The following is a 27,707-nucleotide window of genomic DNA, read 5'->3' as shown; positions in this document are numbered from 1 at the left end:
GACAGACAGACAGACAGACAGACAGACAGACAGACAGACAGACAGACCCTGTACTAGCTATAGGAGGTACAGACAGACAGACGAACAGACAGACAGACAGACAGACAGACAGACAGACAGACAGACAGACAGACAGACAGACAGACAGACAGACAGACAGACCCTGTACTAGCTATAGGAGGTACAGACAGACACACAGACAGAACAGACAGACAGACAGACAGACAGACAGACAGACAGACAGACAGACAGACAGACAGACAGACAGACAGACAGACAGACCCTGTACTAGCTATAGGAGGTACAGACAGACAGACGAGACAGACAGACGAGACAGACAGACAGACAGACAGACAGACAGACAGACAGACAGGATGAGACAGACAGACAGACAGACAGACAGACAGACAGACAGACAGACAGACAGACAGACAGACAGACAGACAGACAGACAGACAGACGGACAGACCCTGTACTAGCTATAGGAGGTACAGACAGACAGACAGACAGACAGACAGACAGACAGACAGACAGACAGACAGACAGACAGACAGACGAACAGACAGACAGACAGACAGACAGACAGACAGACAGACAGACAGACCCTGTACTAGCTATAGGAGGTACAGACAGACAGACAGACAGACAGACAGACAGACAGACGAGACAGACAGACAGACAGACAGACAGACAGACAGACAGACAGACAGACACTGTACTAGCTACAGGAGGTACAGACAGACAGACAGACAGACAGACAGACAGACAGACAGACAGACAGACAGACAGACAGACAGACAGACAGACAGACAGACAGACAGACAGACAGACAGACAGGATGAGACAGACAGACAGACAGACAGACAGACAGACAGACAGACAGACAGACAGACAGACAGACAGACAGACAGACAGACAGACAGACAGACAGACAGACAGACAGACAGCAACCTACCTACACATTGTTTAAAGTACAATAAACCAACGAAGCCACTGTGGTAAAACACAGCTGGTAAACCTTGGTAGAGCATGGGTGGAGTAGGCATTGTGATGCTCAGCTGTGTACTGGGAAACCTTGGTAGAGCATGGGTGGAGTAGGCATTGTGATGCTCAGCTGTGTACTGGGAAACCTTGGTAGAGCATGGGTGGAGTAGGCATTGTGATGCTCAGCTGTGTACTGGGAAACCTTGGTAGAGCATGGGTGGAGTAGGCATTGTGATGCTCAGCTGTGTACTGGGGAAACCTTGGTAGAGCATGGGTGGAGTAGGCATTGTGATGCTCAGCTGTGTACTGGGAAACCTTGGTAGAGCATGGGTGGAGTAGGCATTGTGATGCTCAGCTGTGTACTGGGAAACCTTGGTAGAGCATGGGTGGAGTAGGCATTGTGATGCTCAGCTGTGTACTGGGAAACCTTGGTAGAGCATGGGTGGAGTAGGCATTGTGATGCTCGTGTGAATTTCATTTATTTTTTTCCGGTTCCAGACCAATGCATACTTGTCACTTAAAACGTTATTTTGTTTTCTTCTAATTTCATGTTTGTTTGTTTTTTTTACACTGGAAGGTGATTGTACAAAATTATAAATCAACGTTACACAGTCATAAAACAACCCAAAAAATGGAAAAGTACACAATAATGATAAATGGCAACAGAAATAATGTAGTTAGTATTGGAGGGAGGGAGGGAGGGAGGGAGTAAGTGGAGGGAGGGAGGGAGGGAGGGAGTAAGTGGAGGGAGGGAGGGAGTCAATGGAGGGAGGGAGGGAGTCAATGGAGGGAGGGAGGGAGGGAGGAGGAGGGAGGGAGGGAGGGAGGGAGGAGGGAGGGAGGGAGGAGGGAGGGAGGGAGGGAGGGAGAGAGAGAGAGAGAGAGAGAAAGAGAGGGAGGGAGGGAGGGAGGGAGGGAGAGAGAGAGAGAGGGAGGAGGGAGGGAGAGAGAGAGAGAGAGAGGGAGGGAGGGAGGGAGAGAGAGAGAGGGAGGGAGGGAGGGAGGGAGGGAGAGAGAGAGAGAGAGAGAGGGAGGGAGGGAGGGAGTCAAGGGAGGAGGGAGGGAGGGAGGGAGGGAGGGAGGGAGGGAGGAGGGAGGGAGGGAGGAGGGGGAGGAGGCTGTCAACCATAACTAAATCATAGTCTGAATGTAAACCCACAGGTGTTAACTCTAACCATTACACTACAAACTGTTGTTATGACATTGACTTCAACAGCTCATTTAAATGGACAGTCTGGGACCATTCGTTCCAAAATGATTTGGTTCATTCACTCAGCAGTGATTGAATGTTTATTTATCTTGCTTGGTTAAAATAAAATAGTCTAAAATCAGTTGGATTTGTTGAAAACAGACACATTTTTATCAAGTAGCTAACCAAGTTAGTAAGCATGTCATTTTCTTTTGACTGCTCACAGCATGGCGCACAATTTAAGAAAGTATAGAGGGGGTTTGATTAATCTGGCCCCGGTACACCGGGCTATGGCCCTTCACATCGCAGAGAGGGGGTTTGATTAATCTGGCCCGGGTACACCGGGCTATGGCCCTTCACATCGCAGAGAGGGGGTTTGATTAATCTGGCCCGGGTACACCGGGCTACGGCCCTTCACATCGCAGAGAGGGGGTTTGATTAATCTGGCCCGGGTACACCGGGCTACGGCCCTTCACATCGCAGAGAGGGGGTTTGATTAATCTGGCCCGGGTACACCGGGCTATGGCCCTTCACATCTCAGAGAGGTGCCTATGCCCAATAAAAAACACAAAACCCTCCCCAAAGCAAAAAAAACAAGTTAGTTATTTTGGACCACACCCCCCCACCCAAGTAAATGTTGAACGGTTCCTTACTGGCTACTGGCTACTGGCTACTGTGATATTTAAGATGGATTTGAGCTGCGGACCAAGGATGCCACGCTGCCAGCCACAACGAACGGCAACACAAGGATGCCACGCTGCCAGCCACAACGAACAGCAACACAAGGATGCCACGCTGCCAGCCACAACGAACGGCAACACAAGGATGCCACGCTGCCAGCCACAACGAACGGCAACACAAGGATGCCACGCTGCCAGCCACAACGAACGGCAACACAAGGATGCCACGCTGCCAGCCACAACGAACGGCAACACAAGGATGCCACGCTGCCAGCCACAACTAAAGGTAATGCAAGGATGCCACGCTGCCAGCCACAACTAAAGGTAACACAAGGATGCCACGCTGCCAGCCACAACTAAAGGTAACACAAGGATGCCACGCTGCCAGCCACAACTAAAGGTAACACAAGGATGCCACGCTGCCAGCCACAATGAACGGTAACGCAAGGATGCCACGCTGCCAGCCACAATGAACGGTAACGCAAGGATGCCACGCTGCCAGCCACAACGAACGGTAACGCAAGGATGCCACGCTGCCAGCCACAACTAAAGGTAACACAAGGATGCCACGCTGCCAGCCACAACGAACGGTAACACAAGGATGCCACGCTGCCAGCCACAACTAAAGGTAACACAAGGATGCCACGCTGCCAGCCACAACTAAAGGTAACACAAGGATGCCACGCTGCCAGCCACAACTAAAGGTAACACAAGGATGCCACGCTGCCAGCCACAACGAACGGTAACACAAGGATGCCACGCTGCCAGCCACAACTAAAGGTTACACCAGGATGCCACGCTGCCAGCCACAACGAACGGTAACACAAGGATGCCACGCTGCCAGCCACAACGAACGGTAACACAAGGATGCCACGCTGCCAGCCACAACTAAAGGTAACGCAAGGATGCCACGCTGCCAGCCACAACTAAAGATAATGCAAGGATGCCATGCTGCCAGCCACAACTAAAGGTAATGCAAGGATGCCACGCTGCCAGCCACAACTAAAGGTAACACAAGGATGCCACGCTGCCAGCCACAACTAAAGGTAACACAAGGATGCCACGCTGCCAGCCACAACGAACGGTAACACAAGGATGCCACGCTGCCAGCCACAACTAAAGGTTACACCAGGATGCCACGCTGCCAGCCACAACGAACGGTAACACAAGGATGCCACGCTGCCAGCCACAACGAACGGTAACACAAGGATGCCACGCGAAACTGAAAAGTAGAATTCTCTTTAGCCCCCCCCCCCTGCTCCTCATATTCTCCTCCATATCTCCTGGTGGGAATAGGGCCTTATTTTCTTCATGTCAAGGTGTCACTGGCAAGTTGGTGGAGAGGCGAGGGTTGTGGTGTTATTAAACCCCGGGGGCTGGTCGCACTTCAAATGAGGGAGGTGTTAAACAATGGAAGTGTTACTGAATTTACTTTAGAAAAAAAGCAGAGAGCCATACTCACACAGACCCGATACTTGTATTTTGGTTACAGGGTGAAAATTCAGGAATCATGACTAGGTCTTTAGGTGGGATTTACTTTTTCAGATAAACCAAAAAGCTGGTATAAAAACGCAAGCTTTGTAAATTTGTGTGATTTTGGCCTGTGTCTGAAATGGATAATACAGTCTCTGTTCTGTTTCATCTCAGTGGTGGGGTGGAAAGTTAGTGACCTCGTCATACAGTAGTACAGTGTTCCCTCGTTACAGGTCAGCAACTTACGTTTTTTATTTTTGTTTACATGGTATGCATTATGCAAATCAGTTCTTCGTACAACGCCGTAGAAAGGTATCGAGACGTATACAGAGACTGTATAAAGAGACAGTTTAGTTACATACAGTAAATCACAACAAGAACCAATTTTAGTGAGTCTTGTAATAAAATTTAAAAAAAAAATAGCTAGAGAGAGGGTTACAGGTGGTGTGACGAATGTACAAGACATGTTTTGCTTGTATCAAAGACTGTTCACATCACAGGAGAAGGAAAAAACAAGACAGTGTCGAGAGAAAATATGTCCTGACCAAACGATTCAAGCCTTTCATTGGGCACACACATCAGAGAACGAATTAATGCAGAAAAAAATCTACAGTGATAAACATTAACAAATGCTGGCCTCAAAAAACCAGATCTCCTTAACCTTTATCCTGCTTTTCATGTTTTCTTACCTCATAAAATGTATTTCCTGTTCAGTTTTTTTTATTTTTTGTGTATTTCCTTTTTTGTCAAGTTTCATCTCATTCTGACTCAGGTCTCCCTTGGCAGATGCCTCACCCCTTATGGTCCAGAGATGGGCCTCCCTTGGCAGATGCCTCACCCCTTATGGTCCAGAGGCCCTTGGCAGATGCCTCACCCCTTATGGTCCAGAGGTGGTCTCCCTTGGCAGATCCCTCATCCCTTATGGTCCAGAGGTGGTCTCCCTTGGCAGATGCCTCACCCCTTATGGTCCAGAGGTGGTCTCCCTTGGCAGATCCCTCACCCCTTATGGTCCAGAGGTGGTCTCCCTTGGCAGATCCCTCACCCCTTATGGTCCAGAGGTGGTCTCCCTTGGCAGATGCCTCATCCCTTATGGTCCAGAGGTGGTCTCCCTTGGCAGATCCCTCACCCCTTATGGTCCAGAGGTGGTCTCCCTTGGCAGATCCCTCATCCCTTATGGTCCAGAGGTGGTCTCCCTTGGCAGATGCCTCACCCCTTATGGTCCAGAGGTGGTCTCCCTTGGCAGATCCCTCACCCCTTATGGTCCAGAGGCCCTTGGCAGATCCCTCACCCCTTATGGTCCAGAGGTGGTCTCCCTTGGCAGATCCCTCATCCCTTATGGTCCAGAGGTGGTCTCCCTTGGCAGATCCCTCACCCCTTATGGTCCAGAGGTGGTCTCTCTTGGCAGATCCCTCACCCCTTATGGTCCAGAGGTGGTCTCTCTTGGCAGATGCCTCATCCCTTATGGTCCAGAGGCCCTTGGCAGATCCCTCACCCCTTATGGTCCAGAGGTGGTCTCTCTTGGCAGATCCCTCACCCCTTATGGTCCAGAGGTGGTCTCTCTTGGCAGATGCCTCATCCCTTATGGTCCAGAGGTGGTCTCTCTTGGCAGATCCCTCACCCCTTATGGTCCAGAGGTGGTCTCTCTTGGCAGATCCCTCACCCCTTATGGTCCAGAGGCCCTTGGCAGATCCCTCACCCCTTATGGTCCAGAGGCCCTTGGCAGATGCCTCACCCCTTATGGTCCAGAGGTGGTCTCCCTTGGCAGATGCCTCACCCCTTATGGTCCAGAGGTGGTCTCCCTTGGCAGATCCCTCACCCCTTATGGTCCAGAGGCCCTTGGCAGATCCCTCACCCCTTATGGTCCAGAGGTGGTCTCCCTTGGCAGATGCCTCACCCCTTATGGTCCAGAGGTGGTCTCCCTTGGCAGATGCCTCACCCCTTATGGTCCAGAGGTGGTCTCTCTTGGCAGATGCCTCATCCCTTATGGTCCAGAGGTGGTCTCCCTTGGCAGATGCCTCACCCCTTATGGTCCAGAGGTGGTCTCCCTTGGCAGATGCCTCACCCCTTATGGTCCAGAGGCCCTTGGCAGATCCCTCACCCCTTATGGTCCAGAGGTGGTCTCCCTTGGCAGATGCCTCACCCCTTATGGTCCAGAGATGGGCCTCCCTTGGCAGATGCCTCACCCCTTATGGTCCAGAGGTGGTCTCCCTTGGCAGATGCCTCATCCCTTATGGTCCAGAGGTGGTCTCCCTTGGCAGATGCCTCATCCCTTATGGTCCAGAGGTGGTCTCCCTTGGCAGATGCCTCACCCCTTATGGTCCAGAGGTGGTCTCTCTTGGCAGATGCCTCACCCCTTATGGTCCAGAGGTGGATAGTTCTACACAGATACAGATAAATAACAGGGTGATAGCTGCACACAGACACTGCTATAGATCTTTAATGGTTTCTTTAGAGTCTAAGACGTTGGGGGAGGGAGGGGGAGGGGTGGAATTGTTTTAAGATGGGGTTACTATGGGTTACTATGGGTTACTATGGGTTACTATGGGTTACTATGGGTCACTATGGGTTACTATGGGTCACTATGGGTTACTATGGGTCACTATGGGTTACTATGGGTTACTATGGGTTACTATGGGTCATGCAGAGCTTTGATTTTGAATTCTTGGACCCCTTTAGATATCCCCCAAAAATATATAATACAATTATTTGATAAAATTACTACTAAAGCCCATAGAAAGGCATTGAATAACACATTCTGCGGTCCAACTCATCCCAAACCATCTCAATTGGGTTGAGGTCGGGTAATTGTGGAGGCCAGGTCATCTGATGCAGTACTCCATCACTCTCCTTCTTGGTCAAATAGCCCTTAACACATCCTGGAGGTGTGTTGTGGGTCATTGTCCTTTTGAAAAATAAAATGATCGTCCCACTAAGCGCAAACCAGATGAGTGTCGCTGCAGGATGCTGTGGTTGCCATGACGGCGTGTCGCTGCAGGATGATGTGGTTGCCATGACGGCGTGTCGCTGCAGGATAATGTGGTTGCCATGACGGCGTGTCGCTGCAGGATGCTGTGGTTGCCATGACGGCGTGTCGCCGCAGGATGATGTGGTTGCCATGACGGCGTGTCGCTGCAGGATGCTGTGGTTGCCATGACGGCGTGTCGCTGCAGGATGCTGTGGTTGCCATGACGGCGTGTCGCCGCAGGATGCTGTGGTTGCCATGACGGCGTGTCGCTGCAGGATGCTGTGGTTGCCATGACGGCGTGTCGCCGCAGGATGCTGTGGTTGCCATGACGGCGTGTCGCTGCAGGATGATGTGGTTGCCATGACGGGCGTGTCGCCGCAGGATGCTGTGGTTGCCATGACGGCGTGTCGCCGCAGGACGCTGTGGTTGCCATGACGGCGTGTCGCCGCAGGACGCTGTGGTTGCCATGACGGCGTGTCGCCGCAGGATGCTGTGGTTGCCATGACGGGCGTGTCGCTGCAGGATGCTGTGGTTGCCATGACGGCGTGTCGCCGCAGGATGCTGTGGTTGCCATGACGGCGTGTCGCTGCAGGATGCTGTGGTTGCCATGACGGCGTGTCGCCGCAGGATGCTGTGGTTGCCATGACGGCGTGTCGCTGCAGGATGATGTGGTTGCCATGACGGCGTGTCGCCGCAGGATGCTGTGGTTGCCATGACGGCGTGTCGCCGCAGGACGCTGTGGTTGCCATGACGGCGTGTCGCCGCAGGATGCTGTGGTTGCCATGACGGCGTGTCGCTGCAGGACGCTGTGGTTGCCATGACGACGTGTCGCCGCAGGATGCTGTGGTTGCCATGACGGCGTGTCGCTGCAGGATGATGTGGTTGCCATGACGGCGTGTCGCCGCAGGATGCTGTGGTTGCCATGACGGCGTGTCGCTGCAGGATGATGTGGTTGCCATGACGGCGTGTCGCTGCAGGATGCTGTGGTTGCCATGACGGCGTGTCGCTGCAGGACGCTGTGGTTGCCATGACGGCGTGTCGCCGCAGGATGCTGTGGTTGCCATGACGGCGTGTCGCTGCAGGACGCTGTGGTTGCCATGACGACGTGTCGCCGCAGGATGATGTGGTTGCCATGACGACGTGTCGCTGCAGGACGATGTTGTTGCCATGACGGCGTGTCGCCGCAGGATGCTGTGGTTGCCATGACGGCGTGTCGCTGCAGGACGCTGTGGTTGCCATGACGGCGTGTCGCCGCAGGACGATGTTGTTGCCATGACGGCGTGTCGCTGCAGGATGCTGTGGTTGCCATGTTGGTTAAGTGTGCCTTGAATTCTAAATAAAATCACCAACAGTGTCACAAGCAAATTATATGTTTTATTTATTTATTCTTTATTTAACTAGAACAAGTCAGTTAAGAACAAATTCTTATTTACAATGACGGGCCTACTCCGGCCAAACCCTAACCCCGGACAATGCCAGACCAATTGTGTGCCGCCCTATGGGACTCCCCATCACGGCCGGTTGTGATACAGCCTGGAATCAAACCAGGGTCTGTAGGGACGCCTCTCGCACTGAGATGCAGTGCTTTAGACCGTTGCGCCACTTGAGAGCCATCACACCTCCTCCTCCATGCTTCACGGTGGGAACCTCACATGCGGAGATCATCCGTACAACTCTGCGTCTCACAAAGACACGGAGGTTGGAACCATAAATCTCAAATTTGGACTCATCAGACCAAAGGACAGATTTCCACCAGTGAATGTCCATTGCTCGTGTTTCTTGGCCCAAGCAAATCTCTTCTTCTTATCGGTGTCCTTTAGTAGTGGTTTCTTTGCAGCAATTTGACCATGAAGGCCTGATTCACGCAGTCTCCTCTGAACAGTTGATGTTGAGATGTGTCTGTTACTTGAACTCCGTGAAGCATTTATTAGGGTTGCAATTTCTTCCTTTCCTGTGGCGGTCCTCATGAGAGCCAGTTTCATCATAGAGCTTGATGGTTTTTGCGACTGCACAGTTCGTGAAGTGTTCCGTAATGACTGACCTTCATGTCTTAAAGTAATGATGGACTGTCCTTTCTCTTTGCTTATTTGAGCTGTTCTTGACATAATATTGACTTGGTCTTTTACCAAATAGGGCTATCTTCTGTATACCACCCCTACCTTGTGTGGCAAAGAAGGGGGTCGAGTGATAAATGGCAGATATGTGAGGGCAGAACTAATAAACGGGCTCTGCCCGATCACTAAAATGGCCACCCCGATCAGAACTACAGATCACAAAATGGCCGACTGCCAAAACTACAATTCCCAGAAGCAAGGGGAACCCTCAGAAGGTGGAGCCGACCCACAGATAAAAGGTCAAGAAAAACCAGGAAGAGAGAGAGGGCGGGAAGGATCTATGAACCATAGAGAAAGAGACAATCTACATTGGCTGGATTTACCGTGTACGAGCTGGACTGTTTTGGACTTACCTGTTGGCGTTTAGACCTGGACCTACCGAGAACCAGATTTGTGTACCGAACCCTGCTATCCTTGACCTTACCTGCGGCCTGGGTGGACCAGGACAGCGAAACAAACACACAGGTACTGTCATGTTCGAAAGAACTTTCATTCTGGGCTGACTTTGGTGACAGTTTCCCACTTAATTTATGACAAACGCTCCTAACTTTGAAGAGGTTTGCCACACTTGTCACAAGGTAGTTCTGCAACCTTCACCGCAGGAAGAGAGACAACGGCGGATTCGCTGGATTGAGACGTATCCAATGCAACATAAAAAAAAAAAAAAAAAACACGATCTCTGTAGTTTAAACTGACAGATTTCAATGGAAATGTTTATGTCCTGTTACTTAGATCGATAAACCGGTGTGTCAATCAGCTCTAAAGGGGTTCGAACTATGAGGAGAAAGAACAAAGGACCCCTGGACAGAGAATCCCTGGACTCCCTGGTTGTGTTGTTGTGTCTATGATAATGGCAGTGGAGACGGCAGGGTCCGTAGATGTAATGTAGTAGAAAATAAAGAAGCAGGCTAAGCAGGAAAACATCAGATCATTAAATATAACAACAACAATAACAACAACAACAATAACAACAACACATCAGCTGCTGTTCTGAGGTTGGACCTCTGAGGCTGGACCTCTGGGACTGGATCTCTGAGGCTGGACCTCTGAGGCTGGACCTCTGGGACTGGACCTCTGAAATGGACCTCTGAGGCTGGATCTCTAAGGCTGGACCTCTGAGGCTGGACCTCTGGGACTGGGCTTCTGAAGCTGGACCTCTGGGACTGGATCTCTGAGGCTGGACCTCTAAGGCTGGACCTCTGGGACTGGATCTCTGAGGTTGGACCTCTGAGGCTGGACCTCTAAGGCTGGACCTCTGGGACTGGATCTCTGAGGCTGGACCTCTGGGACTGGACCTCTGAGGCTGGACCTCTGAGGCTGGACCTCTGAGGCTGGACCTCTGGGACTGGACCTCTACCTCTAAGGCTGGACCTCTGCGGCTGGACCTCTGAGGCTGGATCTCTGAGGCTGGATCTCTGAGGCTGGACCTCTGGGACTGGACCTCTGAGGCTGGACCGCTGAGGCTGGACCTCTGAGGCTGGACCTCTGAGGCTGGACCTCTGGGACTGGATCTCTGAGGCTGGACCTCTGGGACTGGGCTTTTGAGTCTGGGCTTCTGAGGCTGGGCCTCTAAGGCTGGGCCTCTAAGGCTGGACCTCTGAGGCTGGATCTCTAAGACTGGATCTCTGAGGCGGGTTCTCTGAGGCTGGACCTCTGAGTCTGGACCTCTGAGCCTGGGCCTCTTGTCTATGGACAGGTAGATTAGAGGAAGGTAACAGATGGAAGAATTATGTTGAGGATAATGTGGGTGGTGGTTCATACGAAAATAACTCCAGGTAGTTCTCTGGATGTAGCAAGGAAGTAATAGAACACACACACACACACACAGACACACACACACACACACACACACACACACACACACACACACACACACACACACACACACACACACACAGACACAGACAGGTGACACGTGGCATTTCTCTTGCTGAGGGAAAAGACATCCATCAGTGCTGACAGGCTAGAAAAATGTCAAAACAGCCTCGTGTGCTGTTGACATGCCTCTTTAACGTTTCTTCCCGTAAGGAGAGATCAGAACGGCTGGAGAGGTCAGTACTGCTGGAGAGATCAGTACTGCTGGAGAGATCAGTACTGCTGGAGAGATCAGTACTGCTGGAGAGGTCAGTACTGCTGGAGAGATCAGAACGGCTGGAGAGGTCAGTACTGCAGGAGAGATCAGAACGGCTGGAGAGGTCAGTACTGCTGGAGAGGTCAGTACTGCTGGAGAGGTCAGTACTGCTGGAGAGGTCAGTACTGCAGGAGAGGTCAGTACTGCAGGAGAGGTCGTGTACTGCAGGAGAGATCAGTACTGCAGGAGAGGTCAGTACTGCAGGAGAGGTCAGTACTGCTGGAGAGGTTAGTACTGCTGGAGAGGTTAGTACTGCTGGAGAGGTCAGTACTGCAGGAGAGATCAGAACGGCTGGAGAGGTCAGTACTGCTGGAGAGATCAGTACTGCAGGAGAGATCAGTACTGCAGGAGAGATCAGTACTGCAGGAGAGATCAGTACTGCAGGAGAGGTCAGTACTGCAGGAGAGATCAGTACTGCAGGAGAGATCAGTACTGCAGGAGAGGTCAGTACTGCTGGAGAGGTCAGTACTGCTGGAGAGGTCAGTACTGCAGGAGAGATCAGTACTGCAGGAGAGGTCAGTACTGCTGGAGAGGTCAGTACTGCAGGAGAGGTCAGTACTGCAGGAGAGGTCAGTACTGCAGGAGAGATCAATACTGCTGGAGAGGTCAGTACTGCTGGAGAGGTCAGTACTGCAGGAGAGGTCAGTACTGCTGGAGAGGTCAGTACTGCAGGAGAGGTTAGTACTGCTGGAGAGGTCAGTACTGCTGGAGAGATCAGTACTGCAGGAGAGGTCAGTACTGCAGGAGAGGTCAGTACTGCAGGAGAGATCAGTACTGCAGGAGAGATCAGTACTGCAGGAGAGGTCAGTACTGCTGGAGAGGTCAGTACTGCTGGAGAGGTTAGTACTGCAGGAGAGATCAGTACTGCAGGAGAGGTCAGTACTGCTGGAGAGGTCAGTACTGCAGGAGAGGTCAGTACTGCAGGAGAGGTCAGTACTGCAGGAGAGATCAATACTGCTGGAGAGGTCAGTACTGCTGGAGAGGTCAGTACTGCAGGAGAGGTCAGTACTGCTGGAGAGGTCAGTACTGCTGGAGAGGTCAGTACTGCAGGAGAGGTTAGTACTGCTGGAGAGGTCAGTACTGCAGGAGAGGTCAGTACTGCTGGAGAGGTTAGTACTGCAGGAGAGATCAGTACTGCAGGAGAGGTCAGTACTGCTGGAGAGGTCAGTACTGCAGGAGAGGTCAGTACTGCTGGAGAGGTCAGTACTGCTGGAGAGGTCAGTACTGCTGGAGAGGTCAGTACTGCAGGAGAGGTCAGTACTGCTGGAGAGGTCAGTACTGCAGGAGAGGTCAGTACGGCTGGAGAGGTCAGTACGGCTGGAGAGGTCAGTACTGCAGGAGAGGTCAGTACTGCAGGAGAGGTTAGTACGGTTGGAGAGGTCAGTACTGCTGGAGAGGTCAGTACTGCAGGAGAGGTCAGTACTGCTGGAGAGGTCAGTACTGCTGGAGAGGTCAGTACTGCTGGAGAGGTCAGTACTGCAGGAGAGGTCAGTACTGCTGGAGAGGTCAGTACGGCTTATTGATGAGGACTGCAGGAGAGGTCAGTACGGCTGGAGAGATCAGTACTGCTGGAGAGGTCAGTACTGCTGGAGAGGTCAGTACTGCTGGAGAGGTTAGTACTGCAGGAGAGATCAGAACGGCTGGAGAGGTCAGTACTGCTGGAGAGGTCAGTACTGCTGGAGAGATCAGTACTGGAGGAGAGATCAGTACTGCAGGAGAGGTCAGTACTGCAGGAGAGATCAGTACTGCAGGAGAGGTCAGTACTGCAGGAGAGGTTAGTACTGCTGGAGAGGTTAGTACTGCTGGAGAGGTCAGTACTGCAGGAGAGGTCAGTACTGCAGGAGAGGTCAGTACTGCAGGAGAGATCAATACTGCTGGAGAGGTCAGTACTGCTGGAGAGGTCAGTACTGCAGGAGAGGTCAGTACTGCTGGAGAGGTCAGTACGGCTTATTGATGAGGACTGCAGGAGAGGTCAGTACGGCTGGAGAGGTCAGTACTGCTGGAGAGGTCAGTACTGCAGGAGAGGTCAGTACTGCAGGAGAGGTTAGTACGGCTGGAGAGGTCAGTACTGCTGGAGAGGTCAGTACTGCAGGAGAGGTCAGTACTGCAGGAGAGGTCAGTACTGCAGGAGAGGTCAGTACGGCTGGAGAGATCAGAACGGCTGGAGAGGTCAGTACTGCTGGAGAGATCAGTACTGCAGGAGAGATCAGTACTGCAGGAGAGATCAGTACTGCAGGAGAGGTCAGTACTGCAGGAGAGATCAGTACTGCAGGAGAGGTAAGTACTGCAGGAGAGGTCAGTACTGCTGGAGAGGTCAGTACTGCAGGAGAGGTTAGTACTGCTGGAGAGGTTAGTACTGCTGGAGAGGTCAGTACTGCAGGAGAGGTCAGTACTGCAGGAGAGGTCAGTACTGCAGGAGAGATCAATACTGCTGGAGAGGTCAGTACTGCTGGAGAGGTCAGTACTGCAGGAGAGGTCAGTACTGCTGGAGAGGTCAGTACTGCAGGAGAGGTCAGTACTGCTGGAGAGGTCAGTACTGCAGGAGAGGTTAGTACTGCTGGAGAGGTCAGTACTGCAGGAGAGGTCAGTACTGCTGGAGAGGTCAGTACTGCTGGAGAGGTCAGTACTGCTGGAGAGGTCAGTACTGCTGGAGAGGTCAGTACTGCAGGAGAGGTCAGTACTGCTGGAGAGGTCAGTACTGCTGGAGAGGTTAGTACTGCAGGAGAGGTCAGTACTGCAGGAGAGGTTAGTACGGCTGGAGAGGTCAGTACTGCAGGAGAGGTCAGTACTGCAGGAGAGGTTAGTACGGCTGGAGAGGTCAGTACTGCTGGAGAGGTCAGTACTGCAGGAGAGGTCAGTACTGCTGGAGAGGTCAGTACTGCTAGGAGAGGTCAGTACTGCTGGAGAGGTCAGTACGGCTTATTGATGAGGACTGCAGGAGAGGTCAGTACGGCTGGAGAGGTCAGTACTGCTGGAGAGGTCAGTACTGCAGGAGAGGTCAGTACTGCAGGAGAGATTAGTACGGCTGGAGAGGTCAGTACTGCTGGAGAGGTCAGTACTGCTGGAGAGGTCAGTACTGCAGGAGAGGTCAGTACTGCAGGAGAGGTCAGTACTGCAGGAGAGATTAGTACGGCTGGAGCGGTTAGTACGGCTGGAGAGGTCAGTACTGCTGGAGAGGTCAGTACTGCAGGAGAGGTCAGTACTGCTGGAGAGGTCAGTACTGCTGGAGAGGTCAGTACTGCTGGAGAGGTCAGTACTGCTGGAGAGGTTAGTACTGCAGGAGAGATCAGTACTGCAGGAGAGGTCAGTACTGCTGGAGAGGTCAGTACTGCAGGAGAGGTCAGTACTGCAGGAGAGGTCAGTACTGCAGGAGAGATCAATACTGCTGGAGAGGTCAGTACTGCTGGAGAGGTCAGTACTGCAGGAGAGGTCAGTACTGCTGGAGAGGTCAGTACTGCTGGAGAGGTCAGTACTGCAGGAGAGGTTAGTACTGCTGGAGAGGTCAGTACTGCAGGAGAGGTCAGTACTGCTGGAGAGGTTAGTACTGCAGGAGAGATCAGTACTGCAGGAGAGGTCAGTACTGCTGGAGAGGTCAGTACTGCAGGAGAGGTCAGTACTGCTGGAGAGGTCAGTACTGCTGGAGAGGTCAGTACTGCTGGAGAGGTCAGTACTGCAGGAGAGGTCAGTACTGCTGGAGAGGTCAGTACTGCAGGAGAGGTCAGTACGGCTGGAGAGGTCAGTACGGCTGGAGAGGTCAGTACTGCAGGAGAGGTCAGTACTGCAGGAGAGGTTAGTACGGTTGGAGAGGTCAGTACTGCTGGAGAGGTCAGTACTGCAGGAGAGGTCAGTACTGCTGGAGAGGTCAGTACTGCTGGAGAGGTCAGTACTGCTGGAGAGGTCAGTACTGCAGGAGAGGTCAGTACTGCTGGAGAGGTCAGTACGGCTTATTGATGAGGACTGCAGGAGAGGTCAGTACGGCTGGAGAGATCAGTACTGCTGGAGAGGTCAGTACTGCTGGAGAGGTCAGTACTGCTGGAGAGGTTAGTACTGCAGGAGAGATCAGAACGGCTGGAGAGGTCAGTACTGCTGGAGAGGTCAGTACTGCTGGAGAGATCAGTACTGGAGGAGAGATCAGTACTGCAGGAGAGGTCAGTACTGCAGGAGAGATCAGTACTGCAGGAGAGGTCAGTACTGCAGGAGAGGTTAGTACTGCTGGAGAGGTTAGTACTGCTGGAGAGGTCAGTACTGCAGGAGAGGTCAGTACTGCAGGAGAGGTCAGTACTGCAGGAGAGATCAATACTGCTGGAGAGGTCAGTACTGCTGGAGAGGTCAGTACTGCAGGAGAGGTCAGTACTGCTGGAGAGGTCAGTACGGCTTATTGATGAGGACTGCAGGAGAGGTCAGTACGGCTGGAGAGGTCAGTACTGCTGGAGAGGTCAGTACTGCAGGAGAGGTCAGTACTGCAGGAGAGGTTAGTACGGCTGGAGAGGTCAGTACTGCTGGAGAGGTCAGTACTGCAGGAGAGGTCAGTACTGCAGGAGAGGTCAGTACTGCAGGAGAGGTCAGTACGGCTGGAGAGATCAGAACGGCTGGAGAGGTCAGTACTGCTGGAGAGATCAGTACTGCAGGAGAGATCAGTACTGCAGGAGAGATCAGTACTGCAGGAGAGGTCAGTACTGCAGGAGAGATCAGTACTGCAGGAGAGGTAAGTACTGCAGGAGAGGTCAGTACTGCTGGAGAGGTCAGTACTGCAGGAGAGGTTAGTACTGCTGGAGAGGTTAGTACTGCTGGAGAGGTCAGTACTGCAGGAGAGGTCAGTACTGCAGGAGAGGTCAGTACTGCAGGAGAGATCAATACTGCTGGAGAGGTCAGTACTGCTGGAGAGGTCAGTACTGCAGGAGAGGTCAGTACTGCTGGAGAGGTCAGTACTGCAGGAGAGGTCAGTACTGCTGGAGAGGTCAGTACTGCAGGAGAGGTTAGTACTGCTGGAGAGGTCAGTACTGCAGGAGAGGTCAGTACTGCTGGAGAGGTCAGTACTGCTGGAGAGGTCAGTACTGCTGGAGAGGTCAGTACTGCTGGAGAGGTCAGTACTGCAGGAGAGGTCAGTACTGCTGGAGAGGTCAGTACTGCTGGAGAGGTTAGTACTGCAGGAGAGGTCAGTACTGCAGGAGAGGTTAGTACGGCTGGAGAGGTCAGTACTGCAGGAGAGGTCAGTACTGCAGGAGAGGTTAGTACGGCTGGAGAGGTCAGTACTGCTGGAGAGGTCAGTACTGCAGGAGAGGTCAGTACTGCTGGAGAGGTCAGTACTGCTGGAGAGGTCAGTACTGCAGGAGAGGTCAGTACTGCTGGAGAGGTCAGTACGGCTTATTGATGAGGACTGCAGGAGAGGTCAGTACGGCTGGAGAGGTCAGTACTGCTGGAGAGGTCAGTACTGCAGGAGAGGTCAGTACTGCAGGAGAGATTAGTACGGCTGGAGAGGTCAGTACTGCTGGAGAGGTCAGTACTGCTGGAGAGGTCAGTACTGCAGGAGAGGTCAGTACTGCAGGAGAGGTCAGTACTGCAGGAGAGATTAGTACGGCTGGAGCGGTTAGTACGGCTGGAGAGGTCAGTACTGCTGGAGAGGTCAGTACTGCAGGAGAGGTCAGTACTGCTGGAGAGGTCAGTACTGCTGGAGAGGTCAGTACTGCAGGAGAGGTCAGTACTGCAGGAGAGGTCAGTACTGCTGGAGAGGTCAGTACGGCTTATTGATGAGGACTGCAGGAGAGGTCAGTACGGCTGGAGAGGTCAGTACTGCTGGAGAGGTCAGTACTGCAGGAGAGGTTAGTACGGCTGGAGAGGTCAGTACTGCAGGAGAGGTCAGTACTGCAGGAGAGGTCAGTAGTGCTGGAGAGATTAGTACGGCTGGAGAGGTCAGTACGGCTGGAGAGGTCAGTACGGCTGGAGAGGTCAGTACTGCAGGAGAGGTCAGTACGGCTGGAGAGGTCAGTACTGCAGGAGAGGTCAGTACTGCAGGAGAGGTCAGTACTGCTGGAGAGGTCAGTACTGCTGGAGAGGTCAGTACTGCAGGAGAGGTTAGTACGGCTGGAGAGGTCAGTACTGCAGGAGAGGTTAGTACGGCTGGAGAGGTCAGTACTGCAGGAGAGATCAGTACTGCTGGAGAGGTCAGTACGGCCTATTGATGAGGACTGCAGGAGAGGTCAGTACTGCAGGAGAGGTCAGGACGTCTTATTGATGAGGACTGCAGGAGAGGCTTGTGTGTAATGCATTTGTTTTCAGCCAGAACGACATAACACTGTGAACATAGAAATAACATTCTCTCCTGTCTCAGATGAATGGGTATAGGGCCAGTTGAGGAAGATGAGAGGATCGGGGTATATATACAGTCTGTAATTCTCTGGGGAAAATGTGACTGACTATTTTATTTTCTGTCTTTTCTTCTCTCTCAACTCTCGGTTTCTGGGTCTGTGTCGAAGAATGTGTGGGCGTGATTTCTGACGAGAGAGAGAGAGAGAGAGAGAGACAGAGAGAGAGAGAGAGACAGAGAGAGAGACAGAGAGAGACAGAGAGAGAGAGACAGAGAGAGAGAGAGAGAGAGTTAGAGAGAGACAGAGAGAGAGTTAGAGAGAGAGAGAGAGAGACAGAGGCTGTATCTTTTGTGGTTGTTTATCTCCCATGTCAACACTGATACCAACCCATTGTATGTTGTAGGCCCTGCCTTGACAACATGGAGGAGTTGGGCTAGCTATCCGGCTCGCTATCTCCTGGGCAGTTCATCTCTTCTTCTCCTCATGCCTTGTTATAATCACCACTAGTCAGGTTAATAAAGCCAATCCAGATTGTCCTTCATCAGTCAGCTCTACACAGACCTATTCCAGGCCAGGTTTTTATTTTCTTTTTTCGCAAACCCAGCCATTTTTTATTAATTGTATTTATTTAGGGGGGATAGTCCACTGTGTAACAGTCCTGGGATCCAATCTGGGAGCCAGAACCGGAGGCCATGAGTGCAGGATCCCACTGCCCGGCAGTCTGCCAGCACCAGAGCTATGTCCAGTAGAGAGCACTACTTCCTGCTTAGCTGGATCTGAGTGTAAATTAGTTCAATACCTCCAGAACTTAATGTAGTAGTAGGTGGAGGTAGATTTTTTTTAGTGGTTCCCTTTTTTGGGGGGGGGTTGCCAGCCGTGGGTCTGAGTACATTAAGGAAGAGGGGTATAGAGGGTTTTTTTGGGGGGGCGAGATATGGCAATCATGGGACGAGACAGGAAATCTCTCCACCTGGTGCTGAAAACTTCAGTGAAGCTCAGCATTTTCTCCGTCCGTCAGAAATGGCACCCTATTCCCTATACATGTATTTATTTTTTTACATTTTAGTCATTTTAGCAGACGCTCTTATCCAGAGCGACTTACAGTAGTGAATGCATACATTTCATTTCATACATTTTTTTATTTTCGTTTTGTATATTTTTTTGTGCTGGCCCCCGTGGGAATCGAACCCACAACCCTTGGCGTTGTACACACCATGCTCTACCAACTGAGCCACAGAGAAGGCTGTGCACTACTTTCTCCGGTCAAGAGTTAGGCCTAGTGTACTATCTAGTGAACAGGATAGAGTGCAATTTGGAAACACATCCTTGTCAGTGTTTGTTTCTCCCATGGCGTCAGTGAGTGAGGACAGGCTGATGTGATGCACAGACACACAGAGACCTGGTGGGGTTGTGAACAGCCACAGACTCCAGTGCTCCAGGATCCCGGGGGGGGGTCAACCTCCAGAGTTGCATTGAAGGTGCCACCGTCTCTTGCCTTGTCCCAGGCCAAGCCCCAGTTCCAGGAGAACGCTGCCTCAGAAGGTGAGATAAGTAAAAAAAAAAAAAAACGAACCTGGTGGGAGGTACTGCTCCAGAACCACCAGGCTTCAGTTCTAACTCAGGGCCCAGAGAAGGGGCCTCTAGGACGGCCCTCAGAGCCCAGAGAAGGGGCCTCTAGGACGGCCCTCAGGGCCCAGAGAAGTTGCCTCTAGGACGGCCCTCAGAGCCCAGAGAAGGGGCCTCTAGGACGGCCCTCAGAGCCCAGAGAAGGGGCCTCTAGGACGGCCCTCAGGGCCCAGAGAAGGGGCCTCTAGGACGGCCCTCAGGGCCCAGAGAAGGGGCCTCTAGGACGGCCCTCAGGGCCCAGAGAAGGGGCCTCTAGGACGGCCCTCAGAGCCCAGAGAAGGGGGCCTCTAGGACGGCCCTCAGGGCCCAGAGAAGGGGCCTCTAGGACGGCCCTCTGGGCCCAGAGAAGGGGCCTCTAGGACGGCCCTCAGAACCCTCAGACTGCTGCTTCAGAAGGTGAGATAATTGTATCACACCACAAGTATCATGATGACATGAGCCTCCTGGTGGTGTTGTGAAACCAAGCTCTGAAATGACAGGCTGTATGATGAGGATTTGCGTCCCAAATGGCACCCTATTCCCTATGGGGCCCTGGTAAAAAAATAAAAATGTAAAAAAACCTAGTTCACTACATAGGGAATAAGGGTGCCATTTGTCACGCCAGACTTGTGTATTCCTCCGTGAAGACATGCCACCTAGAATGAGGATGATTTGAGAGCCTTGCCAACATTATGGGGCCGGTCGAGGTCTGGGTTTTGGGTTACACAGGAAGGCATCACCAGACACGTAGCCAATGCTGTGTTTAAACGCCTATAGCTTTAAAAACTAAAAATCACACACACTGTCATCGAGTACCCACAACCAAAATCTCTCACCAGAGACTTCATTATACAGTGTAACTTATTATTAAAGGCTGAAGTTTCAACACGTTTCTGTTTTTCTGGGTAGAAGAAGTTTATGTTGGGAGTTGACTGCTTTGACAGTATTGTCATTTTTAAAGCCAAGCACCAAGCTTCCATGTCTGTAATTAGTCATGGTGGTGTGGAGGGTTGAACGCCCAAATGGGAATGGGCTGGGTGGGTCCTGGGTGGGTTCTGGGTGGGTTCTGGGTGGGTCCAGGGTGGGTTCTGGGTGGGTTCTGGGTGGGTATGTGAGACGGTCCTGGGTGGGTTCTGGCTGGGTTCTGGGTGGGTCCTGGGTGGGTCCTGGGTGGGTTCTGGGTGGGTCCTGGGTGGGTCCTGGGTGGGTTCTGGGTGGGTCCTGGGTGGGTCCTGGGTGGGTTCTGGGTGGGTATGTGAGACGGTCCTGGGTGGGTCCTGGGTGGGTCCTGGGTGGGTTCTGGGTGGGTTCTTGGTGGGTCCTGGGTGGGTTCTGGGTGGGTTCTGGGTGGGTATGTGAGACGGTCCTGGGTGGGTTCTGGGTGGGTTCTGGGTGGGTTCTGGGTGGGTCCTGGGTGGGTTCTGGGTGGGTCCTGGATGGGTCCTGGGTGGGTTCTGGGTGGGTCCTGGGTGGGTCCTGGGTGGGTCCTGGATGGGTCCTGGGTGGGTCCTGGGTGGGTTCTGGGTGGGTCCTGGGTGGGTCCTGGGTGGGTTTTGGGTGGGTCCTGGGTGGGTCCTGGGTGGGTTCTGGGTGGGTCCTGGGTGGGTTCTGGGTGGGTCCTGGGTGGGTCCTGGGTGGGTTCTGGGTGGGTCCTGGGTGGGTCCTGGGTGGGTTCTGGGTGGGTTCTGGGTGGGTCCTGGGTGGTTTCTGGGTGGGTCCTGGGTGGGTCCTGGGTGGGTTCTGGGTGGGTCCTGGGTGGGTTCTGGGTGGGTCCTGGGTGGGTCCTGGGTGGGTCCTGGGTGGGTTCTGGGTGGGTTCTGGGTGGGTTCTGGGTGGGTATGTGAGAGGGTTGGTTTTGGTATCTCTCGCTGGATGGATTCAGAATCTTCGATGTGTTCATTGTGGCCAATAGCGTAGTTTTATCCCATCCTTCAACTCCAAAACATAATCCTCTTTTTCTCAACTTTCTCAGTCGTATGATGACACAAAAGAGCTGCTAATCACTTCCTGGCCTTCTAGTCCGTGTGTTCTGTCTCCACGGCAACAACTGTAGCGACAGTGAGGGGGAAAAAGTATTTGATCCCCTGCTGATTTTGTACGTTTGTCCACTGGTAAAGAAATGATCAGTCTATAATTTTAATGGTAGGTTTATTTGAGCAGTGAGAGACAGAATAACAACAAAACAATCCAGAAAAACGCATGTCAAAAATGTTATAAATGGATTTGCATTTTACATTTACATTTACATTTAAGTCATTTAGCAGACGCTCTTATCCAGAGCGACTTACAAAATGGTGCATTCACCTTATGATATCCAGTGGAACAACCACTTTACAATAGTGCATCTAAATCTTTTAAGGGGGGGGGGGGTTAGAAGGATTACTTTATCCTATCCTAGGTATTCCTTAAAGAGGTGGGGTTTCAGGTGTCTCCGGAAGGTGGTGATTGACTCCGCTGTCCTGGTGTCGTGAGGGAGCTTGTTCCACCATTGGGGTGCCAGAGCAGCGAACAGTTTTGACTGGGCTGAGCGGGAACTGTGCTTCCTCAGAGGTAGGGGGGCCAGCAGGCCAGTGGTGGATGAACGCAGTGCCCTTGTTTGGGTGTAGGGCCTGATCAGAGCCTGAAGGTACGGAGGTGCCGTTCCCCTCACAGCTCCATAGGCAAGCACCATGGTCTTGTAGCGGATGCGAATTTAAAAAAAAATGTAACAAGGGAAATAAGTATTTACCTCATGAAAACCAGTCAGTATCTGATGTGATCACCATTTACCTCATGAAAACCAGTCAGTATCTGGTGTGACCACCATTTACCTCATGAAAACCAGTCAGTATCTGGTGTGACCACCATTTACCTCATGAAAACCAGTCAGTATCTGGTGTGACCACCATTTACCTCATGAAAACCAGTCAGTATCTGGTGTGACCACCATTTACCTCATGAAAACCAGTCAGTATCTGGTGTGACCACCATTTACCTCATGAAAACCAGTCCGTATCTGGTATGACCACCATTTACCTCATGAAAACCAGTCAGTATCTGGTCTGACCACCATTTACCTCATGAAAACCAGTCAGTATCTGGTGTGACCACCATTTACCTCATGAAAACCAGTCAGTATCTGGTGTGACCACCATTTACCTCATGAAAACCAGTCAGTATCTGGTGTGACCACCATTTACCTCATGAAAACCAGTCAGTATCTGGTGTGACCACCATTTACCTCATGAAAACCAGTCAGTATCTGGTGTGACCACCATTTACCTCATGAAAACCAGTCAGTATCTGGTGTGACCACCATTTACCTCATGAAAACCAGTCAGTATCTGGTGTGACCACCATTTACCTCATGAAAACCAGTCAGTATCTGGTGTGACCACCATTTACCTCATGAAAACCAGTCAGTATCTGGTGTGACCACCATTTACCTCATGAAAACCAGTCAGTATCTGATGTGACCACCATTTACCTCATGAAAACCAGTCAGTATCTGGTCTGACCACCATTTACCTCATGAAAACCAGTCAGTATCTGGTGTGACCACCATTTACCTCATGCAGCGCGACACATCTCCTTCTCATAGAGTTGATCAGGCTGTTGATTGTGGCCTGTTTGGATGTTCTCCCCAACTCCTCTTCAATGGCTGGGCGAATTTGCTGGATATTGGCGGGAACTGGAACACGCTGTCGTACACGTCGATCCAGAGCATCCCAAACATGCTCAATGGGTGCCATGTCTGGTGAGTACGCAGGCCGTGGAAGAACTGGGACATTTTCAGATTCCAGGAATTGTGTACAGATCCTTGTTGACACGGGGCCGTGCATTATCACGCTGAACCATGAGGTGATGGCAGGGGGATGAACGGCACGACAATAGACCTCAGGATCTCATCACGGTATCTCTGTGCATTCAAATTGCCATGAATAAAATGCAATTGTTTTCATTGTCCGTAGTTTATGCCTTCCCCATACCATAACCCCACCGCCACCATGGGTCGCTCTGTTCACAACGTTGACATTAGCAAACCGCTCGCGCACTACGACGCCATCCACGTGGTCTGCGGTTGTGAGGCTGCCAAATTCTCTGAAACGACATTGGAGGCATCCTATTGTCCTCAACAAAAGGTGCAGCTGTGTAATGATCATGCTGTATAATCAGCTTCTTTATATGCCACACCTGTCAGGTGGATGGATTATATTGGCAAAGGAGAAATGCTGAGCTAAACAAATTTGTGCACAACATTTGAGAGTAATAAGCTTTCTTTTTTTTTTGTGCATATGGAACATTTCTGGTGTCTTATTTCAGCTCATGAGACATGGTACTGTAACTCTCGTCATTTGAAGTTGAAGGAGAAGTGGACCAAAACACAGCGTGGCAAGTGTTCATGATATTTATTTTCAAGAAACGCTCGAACAAAATAACGAAATGGAACAAATGAAAACGCACAGTTCCGTCAGGCACATAAAGCTAAACAGAAAATAACCTCCCACAAAACACAGGTGGGAAAACAGGCTGACTAAGTATGATTCCCAATCAGAGACAACGATAGACAGGCTGCCTCTGATTGGGAACCACACACTCGGCTCAAAAAACAAAGAAACAGAACACATAGACTTCCCCCCCACCCGAGTCACACCCTGATCTAACCAAACATAGACAATAATAAGGATCTCTACGTTCAGGGACCAACACTTTACATGTTGCGTTTATATTGTTGTTCAGCGCTATGTGCGACCATGTAGGCATCTGGTGGAGCTTTTCAACCTGGACATAGCGAACAAAAGTCCAGGACACTCAAATTATTATGATATGTCCATCATCCAAATACTGTGAAATATTTATTTATTTAAGCCAGGAAGTTGACTGAGAACACGTTCTCATTTACAGCAACGACCTGGGGAATAGTTACAGGGGAGAGGAGGAGGAGGGATGAATGAGCCCAATTGTAAGTTGGGGATGATTAGGTGACCTGAGGGACAGCTTGGGAATTTAACCAGGACACCAGTGTTAACACTCCTACAAATAAGGTGCCATGGGATCTTTAGAAAGTCAGGACACCCATCGCATCCCATCCCATCTGAAAGACTGCACCCTACACAGGGCAGTGACCTGGGGTTTTGGGATATTTTTTTAGACCAGAGGAAAGAGCGCCTCCTACTGGCCCTCCAACACCACTTCCAGCAGCATCTGGTCTCCCATCCAGGGACTGACCAGGACCAACCCTGCTTAGCTTCAGAGCCAAGCCAGCAGTGGGATGCAGGGTGGTATGCTTCTGGCGTTATATGATATGCTGATACGTTACATTTGGTATGCTATGTATACATTTTGTTGCTGTCCATCAGTCATTTCGTATGATACAGTATGTTACCAATTCCAATTTGTTGTGCATAACATTAGCTAGGCTAGAGATTAGGGTTAGGGGTTAAGGTTAGGGTTAGGGGTTAAGGTTAGGGTTAGGAGTTAGGTTAAAGGGTTAGGGTTAGGGTTAGAGGTTAGGGTTAGGGGTTAAGGTTAGGGTTAGGGGTTAAGGTTAGGGTTAGGAGTTAGGTTAAAGGGTTAGGGTTAGGGGTTAAGGTTAGGGTTAAGGTTAGGGTTAGGGGTTAAGGTTAGGGTTAGGAGTTAGGTTAAAGTGTTAGGGTTAGTTGCAATGTTTTTAAAATGATAAAGTTGTCCGTGGTCAGTTTAAAAGTCTTTGAAGGCCAAGTTAACAAACATATCCCCGACCATTTTGAATCCCACCGTACCTTCTCCGCTTTGCAATCTAGTTTCCGAGCTGGTCATGGGTGCACCTCAGCCACGCTCAAGGTCCTAAACGATATCATAACCGACATCGATAAAAGACAATACTGTGCAGCCGTATTCATCGACCTGGCCAAGGCTTTCGATTTGTCAATCATCTGCAGACTGCCGATTCTTATCGGCAGACTCAACAGCCATAGTTTCTCAAATGACTGCCTCGCCTGGTTCACCAACTACTTCTCAGATAGAGTTCAGTGTGTCAAATCGGAGGGCCTGTTGTCCGGACCTCTGGTAGTCTCTATGGGGGTACCACAGGGTTCAATTCTCGGGCCGACTCTTTTTCTGTATACATCAATGATGTCGCTCTTGCTGCTGGTGATTCTCTGATCCACCTCTACGCAGACGACACCATTCTGTATACTTCTGGCTCTTCTTTGGACACTGTGTTAACAAACCTCCAGACGAGCTTCAATGCCATTCAGCACTCCTTCCATGGCCTCCAACTGCTCTTAAACGCTAGTAAAACTAAATGCATGCTCTTCAACCGATCTCTGTCCGCACCCGTCCGACTAGCATCACTACTCTGGACGGTTCTGACTTAGAATATGTGGACAACTACAAATGCCTGGGTGTCTGGTTAGACTGTAAACTCTCCTTCCAGACTCATATTAAGCATCTCCAATCCAAAATTAAATCTAGAATCAGCTTCCTATTTCGCAACAATGCCTCCTTCACTCATGCTGCCAAACATATCCTCATAAAACTGACTATCCTACCGATCCTTGACTTCGACGATGTCATTTACAAAATAGCCTCCAACACTCTACTCAGCAAATTGGATGCAGTCTATCACAGTGCCATCCGTTTTGTCACCAAAGACCAATATACTACCCATCACTGCGATCTGTATGCTCTCGTCGGTTGGCCCTCGCTACATATTCGTCGCCAAACCCACTGGCTCCAGGTCATCTATAAGTCTTTGCTAGGTAAAGCCCCTCCTCCAGCTCACTGGTCATCATAGCAACACCCACCCGTAGCACGCGCTCCAGCAGGTATATCTCACTGGTCACCCCCAAAGCCAACTCGTCCTTTGGCCACCTTTCCTTCCAGTTCTCTGCTGCCAATGACTGGAACGAATTGCAAAAATCACTGAAGTTGTAGACTTATATCTCCCTCACTAACTTTAAGCATCAGCTGTCAGAGCAGCTTACCGATCACTGTACCTGTACATAGCCCATCTGTAAATAGCCCATCCAACTACCTCATCCCCATATTGTTCTTTTTTTTTTGCTCCTTTGCACCCCAGTATCTCTACTTGCACATTCATCTTCTGCACATCTATCACTCCAGTGTTTAATTGCTAAATTGTAATTGTTTTGCCACTATGGCCTATTTATTGCCCTAACTCCCTTATCTTACTACATTTGCACACACTGTATATAGACGTTTTCTATTGTATTATTGACTGTATGTTTGTTTATTCCATGTGTAACTCTGTGTTGTTGTTTGTGTCGCACTGCTTTGCTTTATCTTGGCCAGGTCGCAGTTGTAAATGAGAACTTGTTCTCAACTGGCCTACCCGGTTAAATAAAGGTGAAATAAATAAATAAAAAATAAAAAATTGTAACCTTTGGGTTGCTAAACGTTCTCGTTGTATACCTACCCGTGGACCCTACTTTTATTTTTAGTTTAATATGTTACGTCTGGTCTATGAGACCAGGCTGGGGTTTTTAAGTCACTAGGAAGGGGTTTAAATCTGTTTTGATTGTCAGTTGGCATATTAACCTTTTCTTTTACGTGTGTATATATTTTCTGTTTTTCCCTCCTTATTTTGATTCTTCAGACACTTGAACCTTGTGCCCTTGTTAAAAGACTACTCTACATAGCTTGCTGTCAAGTGGATGTTGCATTTAGCCCAGGTCAGCTTCACATTACCATATTACCATTCCACTGCCTGGCAGCGTTTTCAGAGTACAGTTACAAGCAACCTTACGTCAATAAATAAAATTGGTTTGCACTCCGAAAGGTATTTCACGTGTTGGAAAACTGGTTGAAATTTACTTTGAATGACTTTGTAACTCACAACTTTGTCATTAACATAAGGGATGCATTCTGCATGCCGGTGCCTTTTGCTGTTATCAATCTATCTCCATATTTTCCTTACGTTAGGGGGAAAATCAACGAGAGGATATGCATTCTAAGGAAAATCATTAATGACGTGGAAGGTGATGCGGTACCTTGCAAAAGCAGCTCAAACATAGAACGTATAAGATTGAATTGTAGCCACTGAATTTTATATCGTTAAAGGGCGTTACAATTATATCGTTACAGGTGTGTTACAATTATACCGTTACAGGTGTGTTACAATTATACCGTTACAGGTGTGTTACAATTATACCGTTACAGGTGTGTTACAATTATACCGTTACAGGTGTGTTACAATTATACCATTACAGGTGTGTTACAATTATACTGTTACAGGGTGTTACAATTATACCGTTACAGGTGTGTTACAATTATACTGT

General features: G+C 50.6%; 1 protein-coding gene across 1 annotated transcript; it reads right to left on the bottom strand.

Moving 5' to 3' along the window:
• Positions 1–20,434: 20,434 nt before the first annotated feature.
• On the bottom strand, positions 20,435–21,346 carry LOC123739867 (early nodulin-75-like). The gene has a single exon (XM_045713923.1). It carries the CDS (start codon positions 21,344–21,346, stop codon positions 20,435–20,437), a length of 912 nt encoding a protein of 303 aa, XP_045569879.1.
• Positions 21,347–27,707: the final 6,361 nt, after the last annotated feature.

This window comes from Salmo salar, unplaced genomic scaffold (genome assembly GCF_905237065.1).
Source record: "Salmo salar unplaced genomic scaffold, Ssal_v3.1, whole genome shotgun sequence".
In the NCBI taxonomy this organism is placed as follows: domain Eukaryota; kingdom Metazoa; phylum Chordata; class Actinopteri; order Salmoniformes; family Salmonidae; genus Salmo; species Salmo salar.
The sequence above is the reverse complement of the archived record's forward strand: the minus strand, read 5'-3'. Positions and strand labels throughout refer to the sequence as shown.

Coding starts and splice junctions, on each gene's coding strand:
- LOC123739867 (XM_045713923.1), bottom strand. CDS start 21,346: ATGAACACATCGAAGATTCTGAATCCATCCAGCGAGAGATACCAAAAC.